Below are 13,861 nucleotides of genomic sequence, written 5' to 3'. Positions count from 1 at the left end.
GAACAATATGCAAACTATTCTCCGAAAAACAGTGACAAATACTTTAAAAGACCATGTGCCACCTGCAAACCGGAAAAGACTGTTGTATTCTCACGTGAGAACCATGTATGCACATGCCTTTACGCCACACTGACAGGTTAAAACAGCCTTTTGCCTTCACTTATTATTAATGCAGGTAATTATTGCTACAATAGGTAAAATCTGCACAAAATGTCTATGTAATCGTCATGGATATTTAGTGATACTGTTGTAAATACTGACTTAAAACTGTAGTCTAATGCTTCCCAGAAGGCAAATTGTAACCCTGCCATTGCTACAAATAGCATGCTCACTTGTCCACTGTAAACACGTGATGTTGACTTTGCAGGGGTTTTTTTTTTTTTTCAATGGAAATGACAGACTATGAGTACAACCATGAATCTCCACCCACACATTTGCATTTTTGAATATAAGATTGTTGTAACTGTCGAGTGTTCAGCAAATGTAATACAATTAAGTGGCTGTACATATTCCTGCTCACTGAATGCTTTCATAATGTCATATTGTGTACAGTCACGTTATGCTTTAAGTATTTAAAAGCAAGCTAATGAGTAGCAACTTTGTGGTTTGAGATCAATACTTGCTATTAACAGTTAGTGGGACTGAACAGTAAGTTGGACTGATGTAGAATGTTTAAAATGGCTTCCATTCAACCAAAGCCCATTTCCAAAACTGCAAATACAAAAGCAAATATTGTGTTAGCCAGCACAAAAAGTGTTTGTCTTATTTGGTGAGGTGCAGTATTTATGAGGTGCACTGTGATATAACAGCTTTACTTAATTTGTCTCTTTTAGTCAGAAAACATGCATTCTGTCTTAAAAGCAAAGTCATTGATCACACATCAGCCTTTGGAAATTCTGAGAATGATAAAGAGAACTGTATTTCAGAGTCAGATGTGCTGTGAGTGCTGATACAAACTTGGTGTTCCCAGATTAAACAATGTCTGACTATTTCTGAAGATATTTAAATTGACCAGTAACAGAGCTCAGTGTAATGGCCCATAACAGTGGTGAACCGGATAAATCAATATGATGCAATGCTAAACTCAAATTGACAATTAGGGATAGCTTAATGGATATTTGAGAGGTAAAAGCATGAATTGGGCTGAGAATGTTCATAGAATATTGTGGAGACTAACAATTAAACAGTTGTGTCCAGGGGTTAGGGGTCATCAAATAAACCTTCTCATAAAAATGTGTATGTTTTTTATTTTTTGTGAGTCGAACTGTGATTTATTCAATGGTAAATACTTGCATCCAACTAAATATGCAAAGACATCGAAGTCATTTGACCTTACCTTTAAGTAAAATGACTTCCAAACATTGCTGTGTTTGAACATTCTGACAACGCATAAGTTTGGGTCAGGACTACCTTATTTCTGACCATTGCATACAGGGTAACACTATACCCCAACTAATTGCCTACTGCTTAAATTATCCTTAGTTTATATACAGTATAATATAATTTAATTCCCTAACTTTTACCAAGCCATACTTTTGTATATGCTGTTTTGTTCTTATATCTTTCATTATCAACTAGATTGCTAATAAATCTAAATTAAATTTATGTTCAGTAACAAAAAAAGTGAACCAATAAATGTTACAACCGAAAACCCTTATCACAAATGTGTTAACACAATCAATTCATTGATTGATGAATATGAATTTATTGATCAGTTAATTATTTCAGATGTGATGCTAATGCTTTGAGTAAATTAGTCGTTTTTAACCATTAATCTCAGCTTGAGAACCAATGAGCTAATGCCAAAAAATTACACACTTACTGTAAGCTTTAAGGGTGGTGAGATCTTTACTCCATAAACATTTTAAAATGAAAATTTTACATGGACAAAGAATCTTAGGCTATTTCAGACAACTTATTTTAATGAAAATTAAGATGTAAAGAATAGATGTACAGTTATCAATATGTTCAACAGATTGTACTGTCTGTACTCTGTAAATTATAAGGAAACGCCAGCTTTGTTTAGGCTTGGTTTGTAGGGAATTCCAAGCCTGCGCACATATTCAAACGCACATAACTATAGAACCAATTCTTAATGCGCATGTGACCGCCATCAGCGTTTCTCACAGGTTCGCGTTTAAAGTCTATGTAGAGAGAATGGTGTCGTCTTAGCGGCCCCAAATTTAAAAACAAATGATTGTTGCGACGGAAGCGAATCAATCAAAACTAACTTTAGCTGTAAAATAACTATATTAAAGAACCGCTATGAAGCCAAAACAATCTCTGTTACCTTAAATTATACGTTTATCTCTGTAAAGCTGCTTTGTTAAAAGCGCTATATAAATGAAGATGACTTGACTTGAAAACATTGAAATATTCCATTCATCAAAAAACTCAAAGCTTGTATTGTGAAAATTTAGATACAAATTACATTAAATAATGTAAAATACATAAAGACTGCACAACTTATTATATTGACTGAATAATTATATTAAACACACATAGCACATATTAACAAATCAGCCAAAAATATCACAAACAAATCATTGAACAAATGCACCTAATTTCCAATAGGAAGAACACTTTGTATTCTCCTACTGATTATAATCTTAATTTGTTGAATTGCGATGCCCGGCAATCAACTAATGAATAAGCAAATCTCAAGTTCATAAGATGCAGGCGTGAATGTTCTGCAGGCCCCTGTGAGTTGTCACTGTGCACTCCTCTTCACCTCCATCACACTGTGCTCCAAAGACTCCCCAGCCGCACGCAGCTCGTCTCTCCGCCGAGCAAGATGGCCACGTTCCTCTTGCAATCGCTCATGCAGCTCTATGTAGCGTCTGCTCTGCAGGTATCTGACCTCCACTTCACTGTTGCTGGAACTGGACTTCAAATCTGAAAGATGACACCCTAAAGTCAGTGGTCAGGCCAAATGTTACCATCATGCATGCAAAGGTGCAGTCACAATAGCTAATACCCATGTGCAATACTACTAATGGTAGCAATTCACAATTATGTAGCCTAATAATCATTCATTATTTAATTACCCAACTATTATTTTCATAGAAAAATTGCAGCTTGAAACGAGTAATAAAGACAGTCAGCAACTTAAAAAAACTGACATATAACCTTTCTAATATCACTCTAAATGAATGGGAATAACATTACCAGGTGAACAAACAACACACAAAAGGACAGAACTTTAAATTACCAATGAGATTTTTATTACAAGGAAATTAGTTCAGGTTATCTTCAAAGGACAATGAAATCGAGAAGTTCTCTACACGCTCTCCAGAACATTTTAGTGTGCACAGTGTTTTCTTGCACGAATCTTTGAATAAGGGTGGAGTTCAAAACACAAAACTTGTTTCATTTCGAGACCAACATCACTTGATATGATAACTTGTAGTTCAGTAATGGCTGGAATACACTACACCACAGTCTGGAGAAATCGACGGCAACTCCCTCAAGTCCAACCCGATCTTATAAGAAAACGGTGGTGATTTTGTATGAATTTCGATGATGCGATTCGTAAGAAAACGTATGAAAAAGTAAATCATGAAGCTCCACCCCCACATCCAATCAGTGGGGTAAAAGCAGATTGTTCAAAAACAGTGAAATTGTACAAATTCGTACTAATTGACCACCAATATGTCTAAACGTAAAATAGATATGAATTGCTGTGAGTTTGTGTTTGAAAGTCATAGCAAGTCTACAGATGCCAGTCTGAGTTGACAGCTTTGACAGAAAAAAATTGTGGTGTCTGATGGGCACAGACTCCAATTTTTAGCTTCAGACAATGATTACATTCAGTCGCTACTGATGATAATGAACAAAAGCAGAACTGATTATTCTGACATTTATTTTTTTAATGTTATTTAAAGTACAAGATACACTACAGATGAGAACTGGCCCCCGACTGAGCCTGGGTTCTCCCAAGGTTTTTTTCTGTATACTGCCACCTGATGGAGTTTTGGTTTCTCGCCTTTTTCCACCTTTGTTGCCATTGGCTTGGCTTGCTTAGTTGGGGACATTAAATTTGACATTTAATTTAATAGTCAACAATAATATTGATCTGCCTGCATTGACACTATTATGCAAGAACTGAACTGAGCTGGACGATGACATCAAGGTTTACTCCAGAGTGGCTATATGAACTTTTCTCACTGTAAAGCTGCTTTGAAACAATCTGTATTGTAAAAAGCGCTATAAATAAATGTGACTTGACTGCCAGTCAAAAGTTTTGGATCAGGAAATTTTTTAATGTTTTTAAAAGAAGTCTCTTCAGCTCACCAAGGCAGCATTTATTTTTAAATACAAAAAAAATAAAATAATAATAATAATATTGTTAAATATTATGACAATTTAAATTAACTTCTTTATTTTATTATATTTTAAAATGTAATTTATTCCTGTGATCAAAGTTGAATTTTCAGTATCATTCTAATATGCGGATTCATTCTTGTGTTATTCAAATGAATCACAATTAATTTGCATACATAGCCTAGCCATATCCTAAAAACTAATCCTGTGCGACTGAAACGATGCAAACCAGGTCCTTTTAGGTCAAGGTTTTGGCTGTCAGTCAATGATGCCCTCTGTCTGAACGGCAATATATGCCGTAATTTCAATAGGAACCCATGCGATCAGTAATTTCAAGTGAGGCCTAAAGATTTTTCCATGCATAGGCTATTTCGCAAAGGGGTTTTCACACTGTGTTGACCAACAGAAAGCTGGTGTATAGAAAGTGACATGTGTGAGCTTTGCTTCATGCATCGCTACACTATTGACATGACATGTACCGCACCTTAATTAAAATAATCTTTTTTTTATGGATTGACTTTTTTTAATTTTTCATTTGAATAAAATAAATGGGGGGGGGGTTAAGAATAAAATGAACAAGAATAACAAAAAAAGCATGTTGCCAGTGTCAAGATATAGCCTAAGTGTTAATGAACTATATTAAAATACATTTTCCCCTGACTTAACCCTAACAGAGAACAATCTTCATTTTTACAAATTATATTAAAATGTATGGATTTCTATGATGACTTCCCCAAATTAAGGTTTAGGGTTTCCCAGATAGCACAGATACGAGCACTTAATCTGGAAAACATCTGTTGTGTACAAACATCTCATAAATGTCGTAGAAAAAGCAGTTTTACTTACACTCATTAACCAAATGATAAACCTCTTTAAGTCATTTTTTTCTAAATGTCTATTTAGCATCTGACAGGAAACGTCTAAGAGACAATTTGCAAATGCGGTAAAGGTAGTTTAACGTTGACATTTGGTTTTATACCCATTAAACTCTCTGCGCATTTCATGTTTTCTGCCCAAACCAACTCAGATATGCATAAACAAATGTCCTTTTCATTGCACAAATCTTAATTTCACTAAATAAAATATATATTAATTATCTCTATAAGTCAATTAAACAATTTAACTATGTGACATTATGATATCAAACTAATGGTAAAATGTTCAGAAAAATATACCTTTTATTGCACAAGGCTCTGTTTTTGGAATTAGCTTTACACATTTGATCATAGTAGCCAATCACAGACAAATATATATTGAGCGTGTGAACGCAATGGCCAATCAGAGGTTTTTAAAGGAGTAGTTCACTTTAAAAATGAAAATTAGCCCATGATTTTCTCACCCTCAAACCATCCTAGGTGTATATGACATTCTTCTTTCAGACAAATACAACCGGAGTTATATTAATAAACACCCTGACGCTTCCGAGCTTTATAATGGCAGTGGATTGCAACCATCAGTTTGAAGCTCAAAAAAGTGCATCCATCCATCATAAAAGTGCTCCACACGGCTCCGGGGGGTTAATAAAGCACAACCAGTGGCGTAACACTGTTTTAAAAAGTGGGTGGGACGTTTTTTTTTTTTTAAACGGGGGGGGGGGGGGGGGGGGATTTATGAATGCTAAATCATAAATCGATGTACAATAACATTACGATGTCCAGCAATCGATTGAAATAGTGCATGGGTTTAATTTGTCGTTTAATGAGGTTTGATATATGTTGGTGTGGGTAAATCCATTATAAATACGTGTATTGAAATGGTCCAGTGGTAGAACTTTTGCCAAGCGTGTCAGAGGTTGTGGGTTCTAATCCACACTCGTATAGGTTTTTTTTTTTTCTCATTAAAACCGATTATGTTTATCAGTGGTTGTATATCAGGCAAGCATACGTTTGTATGCATTTTGTTTTGTAATTTCACCGGAACGAATAGAGAGTCTCCACAACGGATTGAAGCGCGCGTCCGAGTGAAGACTGTGCGCGAGCCAAAAGAGAACACAGTATCCGCGCCACTGATCGCAGCGGCAACGAGCACTTTGATCACTTGATTTCAAAAACAACACATTTCAGCGCTAGATCGCCTCTTACAAACGAACTAAATGAATGCTCTGCTAGTTAACTGGAGATGTTTTATTTATTTGTATTGGTACATTCGTGCCGTGAGATGTTTCAAAAGTGGTGGGGACAATATCGACCTAAGCAAAAAGTGGTGGGGACATGTCCCACCCGTCCCACCCGCAAATTACGCCTATGAGCACAACCATTAGTTTGTGTAAGAAAAATATTCATATTAAATATGATTTTTGGAATGACTGATCGTGAGAGGAAAAAATGACGTTTTAGTCGCATAACATCGGTTAATGGAAACGCCGTCATTTCGCAATAGTTGTTTATCGATATTTAGAAAAAAAAATCGCAAAAGTTTTGCGCGAATCTGTAATGGAAACGCGACAGCGCTTAACAGACTAACTTCTCAGAGTTATGTTGAGCAACAGTTTCCATTACTAACCACTCAACTCCGGATTGATTCTGGAATCTTCGCAGGGTGAATAAGCGTTAAAGTGTAAGTTGCAGGTTAAATGTTTCACGAAGATAATGCAATGTGTTTATTAAACATAAAGATAAGAACCGCCCACCATTGTTTTTTATACCAAAATGCTGATATAATATGAAAAGTTGGCACTTTTAACAGTGGTTTTAACCGCTCCCGCTCCCTTCCACTAGATGGGGCGTGACGTCATAAGAGGAACTCACTAGTAGAGTTACCGTACCCTTGCAGCTATATTCGCCTTACATAACTTCAGAAAAGTTGGTTGTATGTTTTATTTGATAAAAAAAAATTATGGATAAAATAACTCCATTGTAAACATACTCGTGTGTGCTGACTTCAAGGGGACCGTGATCCTGCCTGAAATGAGAATAAGCTATTCGCAAAACAAACGGGTTCAGGCACGACAGATCAACCGGTCGCAGGTCGAGCTGTTCCACTAAACTCCAAAACGCGTTCACCTCACGGCAGCACGTACTCTCCACTGCTGATTCAATTGGGTGGCATAGCCCACACAAACACAGTGATGGGGACATCGATCTCTCTTTTTCTTTTCTGACAATAAACATCGCTAATTAAATCGTGAGAAATTGATAACGCGTGCATTGAGGAATGACGTTTGAGGCGTCGATGAGACTAGCGATTGATGCCTGTGCAGTGTGTGCATCTCTAACGTTAACGTCTAGCTCTGATTTGGACTGACTTACAGTAAGTAAATAATGTATTCAGTTCAGTCGTTGTCCCTCCTTGCTATTCTACATGACGGCAATATTTTGAAAAGACTTGCTTGTTCCGTTATATTATCCGGGTTAAGTTTGCACCAGGCTAGACTAGCTCTAACGTAGCTAACGTTACTCACCAGGACACCTGGCCAACCCTCCACTCATTCTCCTCACACCAAGCATTAATAACTCTTTGAGTGCCATGGCTCCCCTCTCTCACACCTGACCGGTTAAAAATTGTAGGGCTGTGGTCCATAAAGAATTTGATGGTTTCCCACATCCTCAGTCGTTCTCCAAATAGCCATAATACAGTAAGAATCTAGCAGAGTATGGGTTGCGAGTTCCTCTTATGACGTCATCACCCAGTAACTGAAAAAGCACGCTACCTTTGAAGAAACCCCAATAAATGTTATTTTAACGCATTTTAAGACAGAAATAATTAAATATATACATATAGAGCACTTTAATTTACACATTAATTGGCTGTGGTGGTTAACCTGCAACTTACACTTTAAGCACCGGCAACAATCCGTCCTCTAACTAACGCATGCTCATGTTTTGATTCAGATCGTGCTCGAAGAGGAGGGGCTAGTCGTGCCTCCGTTGTCAGTTTGTGAGAGAGAGAGGGAGCACGCAGCTCTACAATAAAATACAATTTTACCCATATTAAATAGTTTAAAAATCTGAATCAATCCGTGGCGGTCAGCGTTGATATTGTGGCGGGCCGCCACAAATTAATGAATGTATGGGAAACCCTGTATTTAAAACTTTATAAAGTAACTAGCTTCCGGCCAAACTAACATACGGATTCAACTTAAGTCTAAAGCGCAACTTATGCGAATAATGCAACGTACTGCTGATATTTACGCTATGCCATGACGCACTACGCTACTTCTGATGTCACAAGTTGCGTAAGTAGCGCTTTAGACTCAAGTAGACTGCGTATGTACCAAATCTGATCTTTTGGATCTGGTGCTCGATTTTAGTGTTCTGTTTTTTTTTTTTTTTTGGTGATTGACCTTCAAATAAAAAATCATCAATTATCCTTTAAAAAGGTTGTTTAAAATAAACAAGAATTTTTAATAAAACATGTTGTGAGCTTATTGGCAACAGGGGTGTGCTTAAAGGGTACAAAACGTACCCATTAAGCACAGCCAGACTTTTTATATTTAATGATGTACATCTTAATTGAAATGCTTTTGTCATTTAAAATAAAATGAAATTTTATTGTGTGAGAGATTAATATTTTATTTTAAAATAACTTCTTGTACTGTAACCAATATGTTGTGCACTAAAAATGTCTCAATGTAGATTTTGGTGAGCTTAAAGGCCCTTTCACACTGGACGCGTTTTTTACGCACGAATAATTCGCGCGATGGTTTTATTTTTTGATCAGCTGTTTGTGTAATGAGTGCTTTCACACCGAACGCGAATGTGCTGCGGCGAAAACTTTTTTTTTTTTCGTTTCGATGTCGATTTTTTTTTCCTTTTGCGGCGACAGAAAAGACTTCAGCCAATCATATACTACAAGGACAATGATTGTGTGGCGTAGCATTGCCAACCAACTCGGTTATAACGACTGTGAGTATGTTGTGTGATAGTTTTAGTTGTTGTATAATCCTGTGCTGTGTAGGCTAGCAGGCTAAACTACATTTGGGATAGAAAGCTAATCGTCAAAGATAGAGATAGAGACCGTGTTTACGCGGCTCATGTAATGGGTTTTGACGTGAACTATTCGCACACGAACTATTCGCTTTTTCGTTTCGCATCCGGTGTGAAAGTTTTTGTCAAACAGCGACCCCTAGAGTCACTGTGGAGTACTTGTATTTAACGTTACTGCCGCAAATACCACTCGCGCAGAGCCGTCTCTGCACACACGGCCTGATCCCTTCCGCCCTCTATACCGGTACCTGTTCAGTAGGATGGAAGCTGTAATGAGTGGAAATAAGGTAGGGCCCCTTTAAGAGCTGCGCGTGCCCTGTTGAACTGTCGTCGGCAGTCTGTGTTGTATGTGCACCTCGAACACCCCATGTATGCGGGTTATTTCAGTTTGATGCTCATTCTTATCCTACTTTTGTTTATCAAGTAAAGCTGTGGATGGTAGAACAGGTGACAGACAGTTACACGAGTTCGACTGGGGAATAAAGTGCAAGTTGTGAGATGCCAATCGCCTCCATGAGTCTGTCTGGCCTCTGTAATAACTTCATCTGTGAGCTATCCCTATTTCTCCTCCTGACAGAACGCGTAACAAAGCGTCGGACATCGAACAGGCACAGATAACCTCTGAAGATGTCCGCCGGCCCAAAGTTGCAAGTGTGTTTTTTTATCTGGTACTTTTTTATAAGGCTTAATTTTCAGATTATTCATCTGGTATTTTTTATATACAGTTCTAAACCCATTCAAATCCATTAAACTACACCACTGTTTGGCCTAAAGGTATCAAACCTAGTGTAAATTACTCAGAATATTATTCTCTATGATGCACAAGGCTTGTTTCTCAGATTATGAACCTGGTATTTTTTATAAGGTTTGTTTTTCAGATTATAATTCTGGTATTTTATATACAGAACTGAACTCATTTAAATCCATTAAACTACAACACCGTTTGGCCTAAATGTATCAAACCAACTGTAAATTACTCAGAATATTATTCTCTATGATACTCAAGACTTGTTTTTCTGATTATTAATTTTGTATTTTTTATAAGGTTTATTTTTTGGATTATTAATCTGGTGTCTTTTATATACAGTACTAAAGCCATTTATATCCATTAAACTACAACACCGTTTGGCCTAAAAGTATCAAACAACTGTAAATTGCTTAGTTAGCATATTATTCCTTTTAATGCTCAAGGCTTGTTTTCCAGATTATTCATCTGTAATTTTTTTTATAAGGTTTATTTTTTTGGGATTATTACTCTGGTATTTTTTATGCAGTACTAAACCCATTCAAATCCATTAAAGGGATACTCCAGGATTTAGCATTAAGCTTTGTATTAGTAGAAAACCTGTAGTATTTTCGAATTACCATGCTTTCCACCCTCATATCCCCCTGAGACGAGAGATTTATGTATTTTTTATCTGGAAAAAAATCCTCCGATGACGCAAAAAACGTCATTTTGCGTCATCAGAGGATTTTTTGGCCAGAGGCTAAAGACTACAGCCAGTAGTAGGAGCTGTCCTGCATGTTTTCAACCCCGCCCATAGAGGGTGGGATCTCACTCACAGAATGTACACAGTTTCAGCTGTCTTTCTTTGGAAGCTAAGCTAGCAGGCTCTTGTTCTGTGGAGAAAGCGGAGTAGTAGGAGAAAGCTGAGTAGTAGGGGTTACCATCCTCTTTTTCCCGGACATGTTCGGCCGTCGAGATCGTCCAAAATGTCCGGGATTCGGCTTTTGCTTTGTTTCAATCTAACAGAATTCATTCCGATTGGTGAATCTGAATGTAGTGTTTACATGAACGCTAAACAAGTGATCGGTTGATGTGAGTTTTAACATTGCTAAGAAAATTCCCGCTCCTCCGTGAGAGATGGGAGACTCGGCGCGTCTCAGTAATGACGCCACTGGCCTCGCGCCGTTCTCCCGCGGCCCTCAGCCTCGTCCTGCTCGCCACAGTAAACATAATGAATGGCGACTGTAGAACGCAAAAGCCGAATCCCGGACATCCTGGGCAAACTCGTCGTCACGGAGTCTCACTAGTAGCCTAGCCTTGTTGTTTTCAACTGCGCTCTCTAACCGGTAGGCGTGACTTGGGAGTGGCCTCGTAGGGCAGCGAAGCAAGTGCATTCTGAGAGTTGTTGTCTTTCATCCACATAAGCCAAAAATACATTTTCTGGATTTTCTAGAAAGCTCCAAATTCAAAAATAATTTCACATTTCTTCTACATAAATGACCTATTTTAAATACACATTGTGAGTGTGAAGTACCCCTTTAAACTACAACACTGTTTGGCCTAAAGGTATAAAACCAGCTGTAAATTACTCAGAATATTATTTTCTTTAAAGCACAAGGCTTGTTTTCATTAAAATAAATTAACTTTAAAATACTGTTTCTTCTGAAAATTATTTTAAAAATACTTGGTTTAAATGGGGTGAATAATGTATATTTGTATGCATCAAAAGTGTACTCTCTAACACAAACCTGGGAATAATAAAGACAGGGAATAATATTCGGAGTAATTTACAGTTGGTTTGATACCTTTAGGCCAAACAGTGCTGTAGTTTAATGGATTTGAATGGGTTTAGTACTGTATATAAAATTGAAAAAATACCAGATTTATAGCCTATTAATCTGAAGAAAAAAAACTTTATAAAAAATATCAGATGAATAATCTGGAAAACAAGCCTTGTGTATAATAGAGATTAATATTCTGAGTAATTTAATGGTTATTTGATAGATTAGGCCAAATGGTGTTGTAGTTTAATGGATTTAAATGAGTTCAGAACTGTAGGCTATATAAAAAATACCAGATTAATAATCTGAAAAATAAACCTTATAAAACAAAATTACAGATGAATAATCTGGAAAACAAGCCTTGTGCATTAAAGGGAATAATATTTAATCGCTTTAGTTTAATGAATTGTAATAATAGGTTTAGTACTGTATCTAAAAATTATCAGATTAATTATCTGAAAAATAAGCATTATAAAAAAAAAATTATAATCAAGAAAACAAGCCTTGTGTATTAAAGAGAATAATATTCTGTAATTTAGTAATTTACAGTTGGTTTGAGACCTTTAGGCCAAACAGTTTTATTATCGATTCGTGTCTTCATAGACTAAGAAATAAAAATAGCGCAAAAGGCAAGCAAGAAGTAAGTTAGCCTACTGTGATAAAATATTATACCGAGCTATGATACTGGCCTTATGTCAGTTGTTCATCTGCATTTGCGATGCGAAATATGTTTGTTTTTGATGTGAAGTGTCTGAAAACTAACTTCTTGTTCAGATACTTTCACTGTGTTGCTGTATGAAACTTTGTGCTTTTAATAGACCAGCACTCAACTGTGTTTAAAGCTACTGTGCTCAATATTCTCGTCTGTCCGATTGCCTACCTTCAGCAGATTGGTGTAAAACAGTGAACACTGGATCATTGGGATAGGCTCGGTTTGCATCCTCCATGATCTGCTCCACTGTCGGCGGATCGGGTCGGCTCGGCAGAACCATCCGCTTCTTGCCTTTGGAACCAAAATTCATCCTGATTGGAAACACACCAGCGGTAGTTTTAAACACGACGGATTTTTATAGAGCATTAGTGTTCATGTAGATGAGGAAACTGTGCACTGTGACTGTGAAACAAACCCTATTAGTAAATTACTGAAACACATATTTCACGCGTTAACTGTTTACTATGGCATCCAGTGCTGACACGTCAGAGGATGACGTTTCAACAGTCAAAGAATGACGTTTTTTTTGTGATGATTGTCGCCATCTTTTGACTCGGAGTAAAAAAGCATTTGAAAATAATTTGCATTTTAACAATTGAAATAACACCGCAAAAAAAAAAAAAAAAAAAAAAAAAGCAAATATTCATAATAATAAATGTAATTTCAGGTAGAGATCAATTTACAGCAACACACATATATATATAAACTATAAATAATGAACACACAACTAGAAATAAATAAAACGAGAGGGGTCTAAACCCATAGTGATCTTACAGAGATAAAACAATTGAAAGTGCTGGGTAACTAACTAGCCTACATGTAATCTGGATTGCTTAATCAAATTCTAAAATTGAAATAATGACATTACATTATGTCATAAAATTCTCGTAAATATAATGTTATTCTCACAATGGCAATGGCAATGAATATATTTTCTTTCTCTGTATATTTTTATATCAATATGGTACACGATTATGCTGTTCAAATCAATGTGATAAACGAGTTACATTACCTTGTGCAAATAAGTGTGTAATGTAATGAACTATGTTACTAAAAAAAATGTGTTGTGCAATTAGGAATCAGTAGTAAGTAACCGACTACAATTACAGTTGCTACAAAGTAATCTACACAGCATTGACAATTGATTGTTGCATAATGTTAGACATTATTTTTAATGTATGTATGCAGTATAATTTTCTGCATACTGGGACTGATCCATTTTATAAATGTGCAGCTTTTATGAATCATGCATTATATATAGCACATTTAATTCAGTTTAAGGTATTAAGTTGATGATGTCAACGGTACATGAGAAAAGAATCCAAATGTATATTACAAAACAAATTTATTGAGTTTGAAGACTTACATTTTTTATCATAATAATATTAAGATT

General features: G+C 36.4%; 1 protein-coding gene across 1 annotated transcript; it reads right to left on the bottom strand.

The window, feature by feature from the left end:
* Positions 1-2,381: 2,381 nt before the first annotated feature.
* cUnh19orf25 (chromosome Un C19orf25 homolog) lies at positions 2,382-13,001 on the bottom strand. Its single transcript, XM_081357433.1, has 2 exons — positions 12,637-13,001; positions 2,382-2,895 (listed from the first exon to the last, which is right to left on the bottom strand). Exons 1-2 carry the CDS (start codon positions 12,776-12,778, stop codon positions 2,711-2,713), a joined length of 327 nt encoding a protein of 108 aa, XP_081213559.1. The 5' UTR covers positions 12,779-13,001; the 3' UTR covers positions 2,382-2,710.
* Between the last annotated feature and the right edge of the window lie 860 nt (positions 13,002-13,861).

This window comes from Scardinius erythrophthalmus, assembly GCF_964197995.2.
Source record: "Scardinius erythrophthalmus genome assembly, chromosome: 25".
Taxonomy (NCBI): domain Eukaryota; kingdom Metazoa; phylum Chordata; class Actinopteri; order Cypriniformes; family Leuciscidae; genus Scardinius; species Scardinius erythrophthalmus.
The sequence above is the reverse complement of the archived record's forward strand: the minus strand, read 5'-3'. Positions and strand labels throughout refer to the sequence as shown.

Coding starts and splice junctions, on each gene's coding strand:
- cUnh19orf25 (XM_081357433.1), bottom strand. CDS start 12,778: ATGAATTTTGGTTCCAAAGGCAAGAAGCGGATGGTTCTGCCGAGCCGA. Junction 2,896..12,636: donor TTTACACCAATCTGCTGAAG/GTAGGCAATCGG, acceptor GTCATCTTTCAG/ATTTGAAGTCCAGTTCCAGC.